This window comes from Euleptes europaea, chromosome 1 (assembly GCF_029931775.1).
Source record: "Euleptes europaea isolate rEulEur1 chromosome 1, rEulEur1.hap1, whole genome shotgun sequence".
NCBI classification, from domain to species: Eukaryota; Metazoa; Chordata; class Lepidosauria; order Squamata; family Sphaerodactylidae; genus Euleptes; species Euleptes europaea.
The window spans coordinates 78,712,727-78,729,522 of NC_079312.1; the positions used below are offsets into that span (position 1 = coordinate 78,712,727).

General features: G+C 48.6%; 2 protein-coding genes across 3 annotated transcripts in view; both read right to left on the bottom strand.

The window, feature by feature from the left end:
• Window positions 1-1,217, bottom strand: part of DBN1 (drebrin 1) — a 35,467-nt gene extending 34,250 nt beyond the window's left edge. Inside the window, exon 1 of the mRNA XM_056856023.1 lies at window positions 1,128-1,217. Coding sequence (XP_056712001.1) covers window positions 1,128-1,213 — 86 coding nt within the window. The 5' untranslated portion in view covers window positions 1,214-1,217. The remainder of the gene's footprint in view (window positions 1-1,127) is intronic.
• Window positions 1,218-6,608: 5,391 nt separating this feature from the next.
• The window catches only part of PDLIM7 (PDZ and LIM domain 7), a 52,736-nt gene continuing 42,548 nt past the window's right edge, over window positions 6,609-16,796 (bottom strand). For both annotated transcript variants that reach the window (XM_056857186.1, XM_056857179.1), the window contains 5 exons: window positions 16,207-16,447; window positions 15,526-15,706; window positions 14,341-14,461; window positions 13,124-13,239; window positions 6,609-6,709 (listed from right to left, as the gene is read on the bottom strand). In XM_056857186.1, the coding sequence (XP_056713164.1) occupies window positions 6,623-6,709; window positions 13,124-13,239; window positions 14,341-14,461; window positions 15,526-15,706; window positions 16,207-16,447 (746 nt within the window). In that variant the 3' untranslated portion in view covers window positions 6,609-6,622. The remainder of the gene's footprint in view (window positions 6,710-13,123; window positions 13,240-14,340; window positions 14,462-15,525; window positions 15,707-16,206; window positions 16,448-16,796) is intronic.

A 16,796-nucleotide genomic window follows, 5' to 3' on the forward strand; every position in this document is an offset into this window, starting at 1 on the left:
ATCCCCCCCCCCCGAAAGGAGATGCAGGCAGCCTTTTGCACATCCAGGCCTCAGCCGCTACAATAGAAGGATGCGCCAGTTAGGGCCCTGCCCACCCTAATCGAGCTGGGAAGGCTGCCCGCCGAGGGGGCGCCCCCCCCCTCGCTTTTTACCCCTCAAACCCCTCCTCCCCATCCTCCTCAAAGACCCGCGGCCCCTCCCCTCAAGTCTTCAGCCCCCCGCCCCCCTCCTCGTCCAGCCCCACCTTCCTTTGTGTGGTGTCTCTCCAGCAGATAACTTTCGCCCCGAAAAGGAGGGAGGGGAGGGGAGGGGAGGGGGAAACGCGGGGCCGGCGGGATCCGCGCGCATTGGGGCCAAGCGCCGAGCCGGGCGGGCGGGCGGGCCGGCCGGGGGACCCCGGGGGCTCGGGACAGCTCTGCGGGCAGGAGCAGGTGGAAGGGACTCCGGGGACCCGCCCCCGACGCAGCCGAAATGCACAGGGGTTTTTTTTGGGGGGGGGGGAGGCGGAAAGGAGGCGTCTTGGCCGCGTTAAAGCGGTCGTCTGTGCCAAGGCGGCGGCGCGCCTTCAAACCCCGAATGGAAAGGGGGGGGGCGAAAAGGACGCGACGGGGGCCTCCGCGAAGCTCACCCCCTCCTCAAAGAGCAGCATGGGCTTCGGGGCAGGACGTCGCTCGAAATGCCTTTCCTGCCTCCACACACACACACACACACACACACACACACACACACACACACACCCGGACTGTGCAGCAGGCGACCAGAGCATCCTCAACTGTGCGACTTCGCGGCCTCGCCCCAGCTCCCGGCCTGGCCGCGCTGCCAATGCACCATTTTGGGTCGCTCACGGCTTCTCCCCCCACGGCTGCCTCTCCCCCCCCCGCCCTGTCCCTGCTTTGGGGGCATCTGGCCAGTGGGGAGGCGCGGGATCCCCACGATCCACCGCTGCGCGTTATTACGCACCGGGGCGGGGGGCTTGCTTACAATCCCCCCCCCGGGGAAGCAGGGAGGAGACGCCGCCCACGCCCCCCTTGCACAAAGCGACCGCGGCCACCGCCCCCCCTCCTCCTCCTCCTCCCCCCCCCGTCCCCACCGCGGGGACAAAGAGCCGGGCTCGCCGGGGCGCTCACCAGTCGGTGGGGCTGTCCTCCGCGATCACCTCCTGGTACGAGGCCAGCAGCTCCAGCCGGTTGGCGCCGAAGCTCACGCCAGCCATGCCGCCGGCGGTGGGGCTGCTGCGCGGAGGGGCTGGTCGGGGGGGTGGGGTGGGGTGGGGTGGGGGGCCGGCGAAGGAGAAGACGGGAGCAACGCGGGCCGCCTCTGCCCGCCCGCCTCGGAGACACTGCAGCAGCAGGAGCGGCGAGGCAGCGAGCCCGGGGACTAGGAGCCGAGGCCCCGCCTGCTAACACGCCCGGTCCTAGCGCCGGCCCGCCCCGGGCCATCTCTCCCCAGCAGCACCAGCCTCCTCCGCCTCCCAGCCTGAACACGGGTCATCTGGAGGGAGCCCCTCTGCCAAGCCGCCCCCGCCCCCCCCCCGCCCCGGTTCAGAGAGCAAAAGAGGCGAATGTCAAAGGAGCCACGTGCTGGAAACAGATGCCTTAGAAGGGGTGAGGGTGGATGTCAAGGAACCTCACTCTTGTCGGTGGTGACTTGCAGGCGAGAAAGGCACTCTGCCCACGCTCAACTGTATTCTCTTTTGTAAGATGCAAGGGGTGGGTGAGCTCTGGCGGCTACCCTTCTGAACAGGGTTCTAATATTGTCAGTCAGGAAAGGCCTGGCAAATCTTACGCTGTCCCAGGGGAGACTCCTTCACCTGTCGGCTCAACGTACAGTCCAGACCACGCATGCCGCGCATGGAAAATATCAGGGAGCACAAGGCCCACAGTGCATATTGATCTGGGAAATGCACAGCCTCACCATTGCTGAATCACACCAGGGCTCCCAGAAGGACAAGTTTTTAGTTGTAGCTTCAGTCATAATTTTCTCAGGAGTACTTCCCCGCAACATCTTATGCACGCTTACTTGGAACCGAGTCCTAATACGTCCATTAGAATTTCATTCCAGACAAGTACATCAAGCATTGCATCCTGGCTCTTTCCTTTCTGGCATCTGAAACAATTTAGTGCCTGGTGAAAAGTGATGAGCAACTAGGGGCCATTCCATTTACTCGGTATTTTAAAATTTATTTGGGCATTTATATATACCACTCCTCTTCTCAAAGGGACTCAAAGTGGCTTATGGAAGTTTAAAAAAAAATATCAACCACTTTTAACAATAATTTAAATAAAGAAAACCAACACATCCTGGGTGGGTCCTGATTCAGTGGGCTGGCTAAGGCAGGCCCCAGGCTGCAAGCCATCGCCTAAGATCCAAGAGCCCTTTGACTCCTGCCCTTCAGCTTGTACCACTGGGCACACCCAGGCTTAACTACCTGCAAGGAGAGGAAAAAACACATTTAGCGCATTTAGTATTCAGCTGGTGATAGCAAGGCTAGCAGGATTTGCCCAACTTCCTCCCCTGCCAAGGAAGGCAGATACATATCAATTAGGTGGATTCGTGTCAATGAGAAGCAGGCTGAGCTACACACAACATCCAGTCAATACTGAAAGGATATTAAGTCACAACATCAGGGCTCCAGGAATTCCTACTAATCTTTCTACCAAAGATCCCATGTCAGCAAAAAGGCAAGCCACCGATTCTATCTCAGAATCATGCTTAGCATAAGCCCATTACCACTTGCTGTTCGCCCTCCCACTTTGTTTCTCCAAAACATTTTCAGAGAAGACCTTGAAGAGAGACACCGCCTCATTCCCATACAGCGAGAGCAGTAGCTGGGCTGTCATATGGCACCTTAAGTAGGTGTCAGCAGCACACAGCTTCTTCAAGTGAGAGGGTTTTTTTTAGCACTGCATTTCTTTTTCTCAGTCACCTGGCTCCTCCAGCTAAAGCCTGTGCAGTTTCTAGCTAAAACACATTCTAAACATGAGCAGCTGCAGAAGTGACCTGCTCTCAGGGGGAAGAGAAGCCTCACTAATTGACACGACAGGCCCCAAAATGTCCACCAGTTCCCGTTCAGGGCTCCCAAGATGGGCAAGCGCAAACAAAGAATTAGTAATTTACCAGGACAGGCCTATGCAAAAGTAACGCATCAGCCTTTTACGTAAGAGAAGTCCTGGTTGTGAGCTGCCATAAGGCCTCCCTACTCTGAAGGAGGAATTTATGAATGAGTCTGGCTGGGGCTTCCATCTGTCCTGAGGTCTGCTTATAGATTATCAACTAATTACTTTCCTTGTGATTATGGCCTCAAAATTCATCTTGTCTGTGGCCTTGATGTTGCATTACCTCCCTGGAAAAATCTGTCTCCCCCCTTTAATCCTCTGCAGAAGAAAATTTGTTCTTGCCAAACGGAACAAGCAAACAGCCCCAAGGATAGGTTCAACAGCTCCCCTGCCCCCAACAGAAACATTTGCAAGACACAAATCAAAGTCAGCAAGAAGCAAGCTTTATAGGATGCTCATTACTGCACAATCCAACCAGCTCACTACAGAATAAAATTGCAATCAGCAAGGAAGGCTCTCGCCACGTATAGGATCAGCAGATATCAAATCCAAGCAAGTTAGGATGGAGGCTACAGTTCTACACCAGGCACAGAACAGAACCACACCAAGTACTCCACTGCAAGCACACTTATTCCCTAAGGTATTAAATAAGAAAATGCAAGGAAAACTTCTCCAAGTTATCAGGAGTTGCACAATGATTTGTCAAAGGACAAAATGGGGAAAAAATGCCTGAATGGGGGAGAAGACAGAAAAAAACCCAGGACTGTATTTATGGCAATTGCTGGGCAAGAAAATTGTGTTGCTGAATTTACAGCAGTGTCAAGGCAGGGAGACATCTTGGGCCACTGCATGCTTCCCTAGCAGGTGGCCTTGTCTTTAATAAATCCTGCCGTGGCTCAGTGGTAGAGCATCTGCTTGGCATGCACAAGGTCCCGGGTTCAATCCCCGGCATCTCCAGTTAAAGGGACTAGGCAAGTAGGTGATGTGAAAGACCTCTGACTCTGTCTGAGACCTTGGAGAGCCACTGCAGGTCGGAGTAGACAATACTGACTTTGATGGACCGAGAGTCTGATTCAGTAGAAGGCAGCTTCATGGGTTCAACTTTGACAGAACACTAGTTGATCTTTTCATGCCTTTGGCCCCATTGTGGCTGTCCTCCCTACCATTTCCGTAAGCCTGAGATCTAAACACTATTTTTTTTAACGAGCTGGATATGGGTTCTCTAGAACCAAGTAGCTTTCTCCACAACCATACAGCAGCTGCAGGGAGCTGCTTTTTGAAGACCACAGGGCCCCCACTTCAGCTCAGGACTGCCATGTGGGGAGAGAGGAAGGGCTTCTGCCGCTCCCCCATTTTCCTAAAATGGCTCCTGGAATTATTATTTGTCCTGTTGTGGGGCTGCCTGCACACTGGGGCGAATAACAAATGGCAAGTGGGGTGGGGGAGGAGGGACGCCTGCAGCCCTAAGCCAAATCCGACCTGTTGTCCTTTAAAAAGCAGTTTCCCTGCAGGTGTTGTGACTGTAGGGAAAGCAAGTTGGGTCCAAGCAACCCATACCTGACTTATTAAATAATGTAATGCATAGTTCAGCTAGGCATTAATCATTCCCAGTAGCAATAAATATGAAGCTGGCCATGTTTGCAGTACGAATATCCTAGACCATGCCAAGCAATTCTAATTTGCTTCTCTCCGCTTTATTCCCAGGATTTCATGAACTGAAGCACCTCCACTCCACCCAAAGACATTCTGCAGCTGTCGTTATCCAACACGAAGCAGCTGCGAGTTACAGCGATACTGGGTTCTCTATGGCACAGGTCTGATACTTGTGTAACATATTCCCTTTTCCCTTTGAGCACAATGGTAGGGGCTTAGGAAGCAGTGAAAATAAGACTAGTCTTACTTTAAAATATTTCCCCCACCTCATCATCCCGCTGGTGGTAAGCAATGAGTTTCTCCCTTCCAGTACCGCAGACAATGCTTTGTGCAAACACAGAAATAACTAAAAGTGACACAAAGAATTAAAAGGCATGTTTATTAGGCACTAAAGACACCACCGACGTGGCAAAGAATTACAGACACCCAGCCGGACAGCACGGTCCTGGGAGAACAGACTTACAGCACAAACAAAAATAGTAATAACTCTTTGGTAGGGAAGCCCCAGGGCCACATACGGCCCAGAGCCGTGAGTTACAAGCTGATGCAGCACCGTGTACTGGGAAGTGAACGTTTATCTCAAGATGCAAGAGAAGCAGCTTATGCTGGTGAGGAGAAGAGGCCGAATCCTGCATCACCTCTGTTCTCCGTGGCATCTTTGAATTATTTGTAATTTTTTTGGCCGCAGCTTACAGCACAGCGCTCTACCTTGGAGGCAGGGTCTTCCTCTGCTAATACTTATGTAACAGATAAAGCTTTTCAAGTGGGTGAAGGAGGGTCATACTTTTTTTTGGTCTTGGCTTTGGGGAAAGCAATTTCTCTACGGCTGGGTGTGGTCCTCTGCTGATAAGTGTCAAATGTGGACAAGTGTCAAATGTGGACAAAATTGAAGACGTGACAAGACTAGCCTGGATCATCCCCTTATTGCATTCCTTTTCTGGAGGAGAAAGGGCAAAAGGAGAAGAATGTGGTAGTTTCATTGCAAAGCAATCAGGAGTAAGGAAAACAAGCCCCATCCAGAGTCAAGCTTTGGGAAGAGCTGCTACCCAAAAGGATAAGCAAACCCTTGCCGTCATATATCTGAGGGCCAATTCACTAGCTATAAATTCCTAGTGGCCATCATCAGATATCAGATATATGCTGGGAGTTACTTACTGGAAAGTAAATTCTAATGTGAGTCCCCAATATGGATCAGGACCATGGCACATGGGGGAGAGGGGGATTCAGCCCCTCCCCCCGTTGTTTCCCCAGCTGAGAAATGGAGCTGCTATTTTCCCTATTGGGAAAACTTCTCTGTTGTCATTAGAAAATATAAGTTTCTCCCAGTGTGGCAAAAAGTAGCTCCTTGGGGCAATTTCAGATTAGGCAAATGTCACAGGCTAAAGTCCCCCATCGTCACAATCCTGATCCAAAATGGGGACCTCAGCACCTGAGAATTAAGTTCCCAGGATGGAACTCCCAGACCGCAGTCAGTCAATCTGTAACGTATGAATGATTCCAGACAGAACAGGAGGGCCAGACCTCAACTGCTGCCTAGTTTGCAACAGTACTAACACCAGGGGTCCTTCAGCTATACAGTAATATTCCAGGGGCAGCCCCTCTTTGGCTGCAACTGCACAAATAACAGGCGTAGGCAAGTCTGTCGGGCTAAGGACACTATGGCCCCACAGGCTAGCATGGGCAGTGCCTACTGCCTGATGCTTGTGCAGAATTAGAAAGCAATGGTCTGAATCCACAGAGCTGAATTTTCCCAAAGGGAACCCTGAGCATTCTGCCCCCAACTGCGAATGATTGTCAAGTGAGGGATCTAGGCCCAGCTCTACAAACAAGACAGGACAAAAATGTGGCGAGAAAGAAGTACAGGGGCTGGGAAACAGCTTGGGCGGTCAGGACCCAGCCCCCCCTTCCACTCTTCACACATGGGAGAAAGCATGACTCTTGCACAGAGGCTTATCCTTTTTGGAGTAGAATGTCTTTCCTTCCAAGTTGATCTGGCAGATCTGTGAAGAAAGGGAATAAATCAATGACCACAGAGGCAAGCAGCAGTTTGTCACTCACACTTGCCCTCTCCCAGCTCAACGGCAGAGACAAAAAACAGAGAATGGTGCTATAGGCACAGTCCAGCATCAGCTGCAAAGCTTTGCTTTGGCATTGGTTACTTTCCAGATCCAAGCACTGCCACAAGGCAATGAAAACGCTTGCATAGCAGCACCACTCTCTACATCATATCAGGAAAGTCACTAGATTTTTAAAATTAAATTTTTAGATTTTTAAAATTAAATTTAATACAACACACGCTCTCACACAGCCTTTCCCCACTGTTGCACAGTAGCTGAACGCTGACTTACAAATATCATACCACATACAGGTAAAGAACACTGTAAACACGATATTAAAAGAATAATGTATTTCATTTACATCCCACTTTTCTCCTCAATGGGGATCCAAATCGGTTTATATCGTCCTACTCTCCTTCATTTTATCCTTACAACAACTCTATGAAGTAAGTTAAGCCATGATCTTGTGATTGGCCCAAGGTCACCCAGCAAGCTTCCATGGCAGGGTAGGGATTCGAACCTGGGTCTCCCAGATCCTAGTCCAACATTCGAATACTACACCATGCTGGCTCTCAAGAACTAAAAAACAAAACAAAAAAAGGCAGCCCACTCCACTACTTGTAAACTGCATAAACATCATATCAATCATTTAACCGCCCTCAAAACCTTTTTAAACAAGAAAGTTTTACAAGGCCACCAGAACGGTACGAAGGCGGGATCCTCCTGACTGCTTCTGGGAGACTGTTCCTAAGAACAGGCGCAATGACAGAGAAGGAACATGCTTGAAGTATGGCAGAACTAAGGGACTGTAGGAACAGGACACTTCAAAGAAAGCCCGGGACGCTCTAACTCGGCACCTGAGTTCATCTTGTGAGAAATGGTTCCTCTGGTATGTAGACTCCCAGACCAAATGCAGCTTTGCAGGTAAGAACCAGCACCATGAATTTCACCCAGAAGTAAATAGACAGTCAACACAGATGACATAAAATTCACCTCTCATTACCTAGCAGCTGCATTCTGTAATAATTGAAGCTTCCAAATCCCCTTCCAGGGTAGCCCCACATAAAGTGCATTACAATAGTCCAGTATTGGAATTATGAAGGCACAGATCAAAAGCAGACTGTGGGTCATGAGCTAATTTCCAGACTAAGTACAGTTTAAAGAAAGTACTGCATTAACCTGTTCCTCCGACCTCAAAGCAAGGTATAATAAGACTCCCAAGCGCTTTACTGAATTCGTTAATTTAAGCACCATGCTGTCCTGTGTTGTCAGGACAATTACTTCTAAAACCTTTCCCTTACTGATCAGCATCAACTCCATCCTGTCTGGTTTCAGCTTTAGCCTGTTATTCTTCAGTCACTGGCCAAGAACAGAGACTGCTGCTTTCAGTGGCTCAAAGAAATATAGAGCTGGGAGTCATCAGCATACCGGTAACACCCATCCCCAAAGCTCCAGACAACCTCACTCAAAGGTCTGCCATAAATTAAACAACAATGCCCAGAGAATCAGCCCTTGTGGAATGTCACAGGATAACTGCCCCATGGCACTGACTCTTGAGCCATCCATCACTTCTCTCAGGGTTCACCCAACTAAACAGGAATTGGAGTAACAGTACTTTTCAGCCCTAGTCCGATCCTCAAGATGTCTCAACAAAATTGAGCAGGTGACCATCTCTGCTGCCTTTGATAAGAAATGTCAGCAGAGATGCATTTCCCTTATTTTGCTGTAAGTGGAGATTGTCCACCAGAGCTACAAATGCAGACTGTCCAGACCTAAAGCCAGACTGAAATAGATCAAGGGTAGATGTGTCATCCAGAAAACACTGGAAGGGGAGATGATTCAGGGACAACAGTGTGGTTGCCTGCCCTAAGAAGACTCCTCAGAGCTCTGCAGCCATCCATAACATCCCCATAGGTGTTGAGTGAGACAGCATTCAGTGCCATTAGGAATCGATTCCAGGCCCTTACGGTGGCAGAAGAGCCGGAAACACTGCCAGCAGAAGAAACACAAGGAAGACAGAGGGAGGAGCACAGGGGGACACAAACAGATGGAACTGGAAGGAAAAGGAAAGTGTTGGTTGTAGGTGACTCTCTGCTGAGGGGTATGGAACGTCATGTGTCCAGGCCTGACCCCATGACCCAAGAGGTATGTTGCTTGCCAGGGGTGAAAATTAAAGATATTGTAGACCAGATACCCAAACTGGTGAAACCTAGAGATCATTACCCATTTGTGATGGTCCATGTAGAAACCAACGTGAACACCACTGAAAACATTAAAGCTTACTATGAAGCTCTTAGGAGGAAGCTGAAGGGAATGGGGGCACAGGTGGGGTTCTCTTTAATCCTTCCTGTCAGAGGAAGGGAAATGCGACGGGAACAAAAGATAATGGAGGTGAACCAATGGCTGTGTTGGTGGTGCCGGCAGGAGGAATTTGGATTTTGGGACCACTGACTAGGTTTTCTGGATGACAACACTAGCATGCGATGGAATTCACATTTTAAGGTCGGGGAAGAATGTTTTTGGAAGAAACCTGGAGAGATTCATCAGGAGGGCTTTAAACTAATACCACAAGGGGAAGGAGATGACCAACGTAGGGATTTAAATAAAGGAGATCAAACAGCAGAGGCCCATCTGGGAGGGCCAGGTCTAGAGGAGCCAAAGGCTTCAAGTGTCTATGTACCAATGCCCAAAGATTGGGCGATAAGAAAGAAGAGCTTGAGCTTCTAATGCAGTCAGAGGGATATGATTTAGTAGGCATTACAGAGACTTGGTAGAATGATTCCCATGACTGGAATGTAGTAGTGGATGGATATGAGTTGTTCAAGAAAACCTGAAAAGATCGAAGAGGTGGCGGAGTGGCGCTGTATGTGAGGAGAGGGTTTGCTTGTCAAGAAATACTGGAGGATGCAGGTGACAGCCCAGTGGAAAGTATCTGGGTGAAGATAAGGGAAGGAAGGACAAACAGTATTGTGGCTGGAGTCTGCTACAGACCTCCTGACCAGGGTGAGGAAGTGGATGCTGCCCTCCTTGAGCAGCTTGACAGGGTATCCACACAACAAAACCTGGTAGTTATGGGTGACTTCAACTTCCCTGATGCGTGCTGGGAGAATAACTCCGCAAAGTGACCACAGTCACGCAAGTTCTTCACCTGCCTGGCTAACAACTTCCTTCATCAAATGGTAGAGGTAGCTAGGAGGGGCTCAGCCATACTTGTTTTAATATTGACCAACAGGCAAGAGATGGTAGATGAGGTGAAGGTGGTGGGGACCTTAGGGGGAAGTGACCATGTCCTCCTAGAATTCCTTTTGCTGTGAGGGACCAAAGTTCGTAGCCATACATGTCTGTTAGATTTTGGTAGGGCAGATTTTAGTAAACTTAGAGGCATGATGAGAATCATTCCATGGGCAAAGACTGCTGGAAGGGAAAGGAGCAAGTGAAGGGTGGGCTCTCCTAAAGCAAAAGCTCTTGCAAGCTCTAGCCCTCACTATCCCAACAAGAAGGAAACATGGTTGAGGATCCAAGAAGCCAATGTGGATGAACAAAGAACTCCATGATGAGCTAAGGGAGAAAAAGGAAATGTTCAAGAAATGGAGGCAAGGACATGCCTCTAAAGAGTTATTTGTGGGTTGCTAGGCATTGTGGGTCAGCCATCAGAGAGGCCAAAGCTCAGTGAGCTGATGCTGGTCAAGGAGGCTCGCTACAACAAGAAAAGTTTCTTTAGATATGTGAGGAGCAAATGCAAGGGAAAAGAGGTCATAGGCCCATTGTTGGGTGAGAATGGAGAAACTGACAGAAGACAGAGAGAAAGCAGAAAGTCTCAATGCCTATTTTGCCTCAGTTTCCCCCCAGAAAATGAGAACAGGCTCATCTAGAGATGATAGCAGGCAAGCCACAGCATCCAGGCTGCTGGTTAACATGAACAGGGAGGTAGTTGAGAAGCACCTGGCTGCATTGGTTGAGTACAAATCCCCTGGGCCAGACGGTATGCACCCGAGAGTGCTCAAAGAACTTTGTAGAGAGCTTGCAGAGCCTTTGTCCATCATCTTCCAGACCTCTTGGAGGATGGGAGATGTGCGACAAGATTGGAGGAGGGCGAACATTATCCCAATTTTCAAAAAAGGGAGGAAGGATGACCCAGGAAACTACAGGCCAGTCAGTTTGACCAGGGAAGATACTGGAGCAGATATTAAAGAAATCAATAGGCGAGCATCTGAAGGACAACTTGGTGATCCAGGGAAGTCAGCATGGATTTGTTCCCAACAGGTCCTGGCAGACCAACCTTGTTTCCTTCTTTGATTGAGTGACAAGCTTACTGGATTGAGGAAATGTGGTTGATGTTGTTTACATGGATTTCAGTAAGGGTTTTGACAGGGTTCCCCATGATGTTCCGACGGGTAAACTAGAGGCCTGTGGACTGGACCCTAGGATAGTTAGGTGGATAAAGAACTGGTTGCAGAACCGCACACAGTTGTAAATGGCATTTCATCTGAACAGAGAGAGATGTCCAGTGGGGTGCCACAGGGTTCAGTTCTGGGCCTGGTACTTTTCAATATTTTATAAATGATCTGGATGAGGGTGTGGAGGGACTACTGATTAAATTTGCAGATGACACCAAATTGGGAGGAGCAGCAGCGAACACACAAGATAAAGAATTCAACAAGATCTGAACACACTGGAAAAGTAGGCGGATGTCAACAGGATGCAATTCAACAAGGATGCCAAGTTCTACATCTGGGTGACAGAAATTAGGGACATGCATACTGGATGGGGGATACACTTCTGGGCAGCAGTGTGTGTGAACAAGATCTTGGGGTACGGGTGGACCATAAATTAAATATGAGCAGCCAGTGTGATGCAGCAACAAAAAAAGCTAAAGCGATCTTGGAGTACATCAACAGAGGCATAACATCTAAAACACAAGATGTCATAGTTCTGCTGTACACTGCATTGGTCAGGCTGCACCTGGAGTATTGTGTGCAGTTTTGGAGACCTCACTTCAAAAAGGATGTGGACAGAATCGAGCCGGTGCAGAGGAGAATGATGAGGATGATCAGTGGCCTGAAGACCAAGCCCTATGAGGAAAGGCTGAGAGAGTTGGGAATGTTTACTGTGAACAGGAGGTTGAGGGGGGACATGATTGCTCTCTTTAAGTATTTGAAGGGCTGTCACTTAGAGGAGGGCAGCGAGTTGTTCCTGTTGGCAGCAGAGGATAGGACTCGCAATAATGGGTTTAAATTGTGGGCGGAAAGGTACCGGCTGGATATTAGGGAAAATGTTTTTACAGTAAGAGTTGTTCGACAGTGGAATCAGTACCTAGGGAGGTGGTGAGCTCCCCCTCATTGGCAGTCTTTAACCAGAGGCTGGACAAACACTTGTCAGGGATGCTCTCTAAGCTTAACCTGCATTAAACAGGGGGTTGGAGTAGATGGCCTGTATGGCACATTCCAACTCTATGATTCTATGAGCTGTTCCATCACACTTCTTTCAGTTATGTTGCCTACAAAGGGCAAGACTATCACAAGCTGATAATTGGCCACGATTCCTCTGTGAAAGAGGGTTTCTTTAATGATGGTAAAACAATTGCTTCCTTCAAAGGCTTTTGGAAGTCCACCTCTAAATGAAACATTAATAGTATTAGCCAGATACTTAGCCAGTGACCAAGTGGCCAAAGATCCAGGTTATAGGAGATTGGCTTCACAACCCCCAGGAATCTGTCAATATCAGTCAGGGAAACAGGATAAAAAACTATCCATATGCATTTGAACAGACAGCACAGTCAACACTTTGCTTCTAGATTACTAAAATTGAAGTCCATGTCTGATAGGATCTGAGAGGTTTTTTTTTTTTTAATCAGCAAGGAGCATGTAAAATCATCACAGCTAATAGCTAATTTACCCTCATTTTAGGACTTAATCTTAGGAGTCACATTCTGAATAATATTAAATAGTCCAGCAATTCAGCTGATGCAACAATAGTGGGAAGAGGGGAGTTGCCATTATCAATCTGCCAGCCACCTCACAGGCCTCCAAAGAAGCTCTGTGGTATACTCTATCAGATTCAGCTTGAGTTTTCCACTACAGACACTCCAGCTGTTCTGCAAACTTCTTCACATCCACCATCACCTCCTGCTTTGAGGGCAGGAGAAGGAACCAGGGCGCACCGCTTATTAATCGCTAGTTCACAACCAACATATGAATTAACATCTGATAACAAGGTTTATGCTACCACTACCTATGACTGCTCTCTCCAGTCATTTTAGCATTGAATTGTGCTTGAATTACAGCAGAGCAAGAATTCTGGCTGAGGTTCATTTGGTCAGGGACTTGGGGAGGGGAATTGTGAAGGTTAAGTGCTCACCGCACAGACGAAGCAAGTGTCGTGCCAGCTGAAGCCCAGTGCCTCTAGGAAGCGGTCGCCAGCATCTATCTTGAAGTCACAGCCACGGCATTTGGTTCCAAACATCTTCTCGTAATCTTGGTAGGAGGAAGAGGAGGAGGAGACTGGTTGTGATTGGGCAATGAAATTCAAATCTGAGGGTCAAGCAATGAAGGACTCAGCTTCTGTGGGCATAAATCCCCCTTGGGTTTAAAGGACAGGCAGGGTGGACTGCTGGGTTATGCTCAAAGGCGGGAAACTAAATACATGAAACTCTTAAAAATTAGTCCATAAAAGGGATTTGTCTGAACTTTGGTCTAGACCTTGTTTGCCACTCTGCCCGTACAGGTTTACTTCCATTTTACTCAGTATAACAGCCTTTTCTATCTGACCCATTGCTACTTGAGGTCTAACTCCCCCACTGTCTTAATGGCTCTGCTTGTGCCCCCACCGCTCTTCATTCTTAGACCCAAAAGAGCAGCTCTGCTATTGTTCTGGGGCTTGTAGGGTTGGAAGACTAAAGAATAAGTGAAGAGATGGCAGACGACCCTCACTGTCAACCAAGGCTGCACATGCTGCTAAGAATCATGCTGTTTATGATGAAAGAGAGCTGTTCATTCATCTGGGAAAATTCAAAATCTTTTTATTGTATCAGATAATGTGGGTGTGGGGAAGGAGGTGACTTCATTCCCCCCCCCCCCCGATAAAGCTCCCAATGGAATATTCCAGGAAAGGGCAGTGTTTGCCTGCCAGCTTGAAGGACGAGAACAACATTTCCCAGCATGCTACGTGATGGAGGTACTAGCCAGTCATCGCCATAGCAACCAAGCAGAACTGGCACTGCCCAGCAACTAACACTAAGGGGCAATTAGGCCTGGGTCACATGACAACACCATTAAGGTTTTGTTCCCTGAACTCTCTCCTGGCTGCCCATGACAGCAAAGTCAAGCCAGGACTCCTTTCTATACTGTACAAAGAACAGCTGCTGTTCCTTCATTCTCTTCCACGTCAGAGAAGGCCATTTTGGGAGTATAGTATCCAGCACCATTCTAGCAGATATTCAGTATTCATTCGATTTCATAAGGCTGAAAGAGAAATTCAAGAGATACAGCCTTTGTCTGTCCATCCCCCACCCCCCGCAAGTTCCCAGCAGAGTCCCCATTACATTAGTGTCACCACGTAACCATATTCCTCTGTACCTCTCTCACAGTACGGCTGCCCTTCTTCCATGTAGAAGGCTCGATTGCGGATAGGGGTTTTGCAGGCAGCACAAACAAAACACTGAACGTGCCAGGTCATCTTGAGCGCATGCATGATTTCCTGGATCAGTACAGAAACAGAAGGTCACTCCATTGTAAGACCGAACTTTCTAGCCACTGCTGGGGGATATTAAGGCACGTAAATATTAAGGGTTCAAAGTTCTGTCTGCACACTATCCCAGTGATCCAAACAACCTTGTTGGATGGGTCATTCTTCTTGCTTTACTAAATTAAGGGAGGACAAATGAGGAAGGAACACATAAAACAGCTAAAGCCTCCCATGACCCTTTCATAAAGGCTGTAACCTGCTTTGGCTTCTGAAGGCAAATAGATTTTAAAAAAAGATTTCACACATCTTAAGGATAAAATACAACTTTAAAAAAATTAGAGAAAAGAGGCTTTTGAAAACCTGGACTAATGATTCATTGAGTGCAGAAGAACAATGTTGTATCCGTAAGATGTGTGAAACCTTTAAAAAAATCTATTTGCCTTCGGAAGCCAAAATCGGTCAAAGAGCCTATATGGAAGGAACCCCAGTGAGCTCAAGGCAGAGGCAACCCTGAACAGGCCTGGAAGTCCTGCCTCAGCCCGTCGATAGCCAGAAAGCTCCAGCTCACAGCTCACGCTGCTTGTAACTGTGCCACGTCACCTTCCGGGTGCAGGGGCCACATCTGTGAGATGATTCTAGGTGCCTAACAAAATTACAAGGCACAGGTTTGTACTGTATAATCTTGTCATTGCCATGAGTATCAATCCTTGATGAATGAGAAAGGCTCAACATGGTCCTCAAGCTGCCAAAGAGGGGAGAAGCCTAAATAGCAATAACTCGTTCATTCCCAACTGGAGAAGGCCTGCAATATGCTTGACTGTGGAGGGACTGTGGCTCAGTGGTAAAGCCTCTGCTTGGCATGCAGAAGTCCCAGGTTCAATCCCCGGCATCTCCAGTTAAAGGGACTAGGCAAGTAGGTGATGTGAAAGACCCCTGCCTGAGACCCTGGAGTGCCGCTGCCAGTCTGAGTAGACAATACCGACTATGATGGACCAAGGGTCTAATTTAGTATAAGGCAGCTTCATGTGTTCAAGTGTGAGTGGTCTCTGAAGGCAGTACATAACAGCTGAACTCACCCCTGTGATCTTCTTCTTGCACTTGGCACAGTTTGGGGCGTAGCGCATGTCGTAACACATGGGGCAGAAGATGGAGCCTTTCTCTTCAAAAAAGCCACCCTCGTCCAGCACTTTCCTGCACTGTGAGCAAGTGAACTCCTCGGGATGGTAGTAGCGTCCCAGTGCCACCAGGTACCGCCCCCTGGTGGAGAGTAAAGAGAAAGGATTAGTTTGCTGCTGGTGATAAGAGGAGTCAGAGAAACTCTTTTACTGCAGCCTGGGCAGAATAAAAGCCCCAATCTAGTCTCTGTTTGGGAAAGAGAAAAGATTGCAGATGTTTTCCCATCTGGAATTGGCATGGAAAAGGTTCACCTACTGCAAACTGAAATAACTGGATTAGGAGTCACAGTAAACAGAGAAAACAGTTTGAGGCCTCGTTAATACAACATCTGATTACTGCCTCGTCTGTTCACACATCGCCCATTCACACATCGCCCACAAACAGACCTTTCACAATCCCCTCAAACACAATGCTTCCCAATGAAGTCAGTTCACACAGTCCGCTACCAGCGGTAAAGTGATCCACAATAATCCAGTGAGGAGGACATATGTGTGAATGAGTTCAGCAGTTCATGATTCCAGCAGTATGGGACAGGAGAGGAGAAGCAAGCCCCCTTCCCCAAGAACACCTGACCTCCTCACCTGATGATCTTGTTGCACTGATAGCAGATGGGCGTTTTGCTGGCGCTCTCGGGCGGTTGCTGAGCAGCCTGGACAATGGAGTTGCGGTTCTGCATAGGTGTTGGGGTGGCTGGCTGGCTGTGCTTGCTCAGTACTGTGCTGGTTTTATCTGGAGCATAGCGCTCGGCAAAGGAAGGATCCACCGCCCAGGGTGGGCGGCTGGCAGGGCCAGAGACAGGTGCGGGCTTCGGAACGGCAGAGCCTGGAACAGTTACACAAAAGCCGTCTGGCATTTCAAGTTTGCAGCAACATGATGGCCCTAGTGATCCAGTGGAATCTTGCAGGGGAGGGGAGGGCAATATTTTTGGTTCCATATCCAGGATCTGAGCAGTCCACTCAGAACAACTACATATTCAGCTACTCATCCAAAATATCCTGGTTGCCACCTTTCTTAGATAGGGAAGAACTGGCCACTGTTCATTTACATGAATACGTAGTTTTAAAGAATGAAAAGGTTTGCCAATTGCTCGGTATGGAAGACAAGCAAAAACTGCAAAAGGCTACACTAAGAAGCAAGACAGGTACCTTTACTTTAAAAGGGGCTAAGAAGC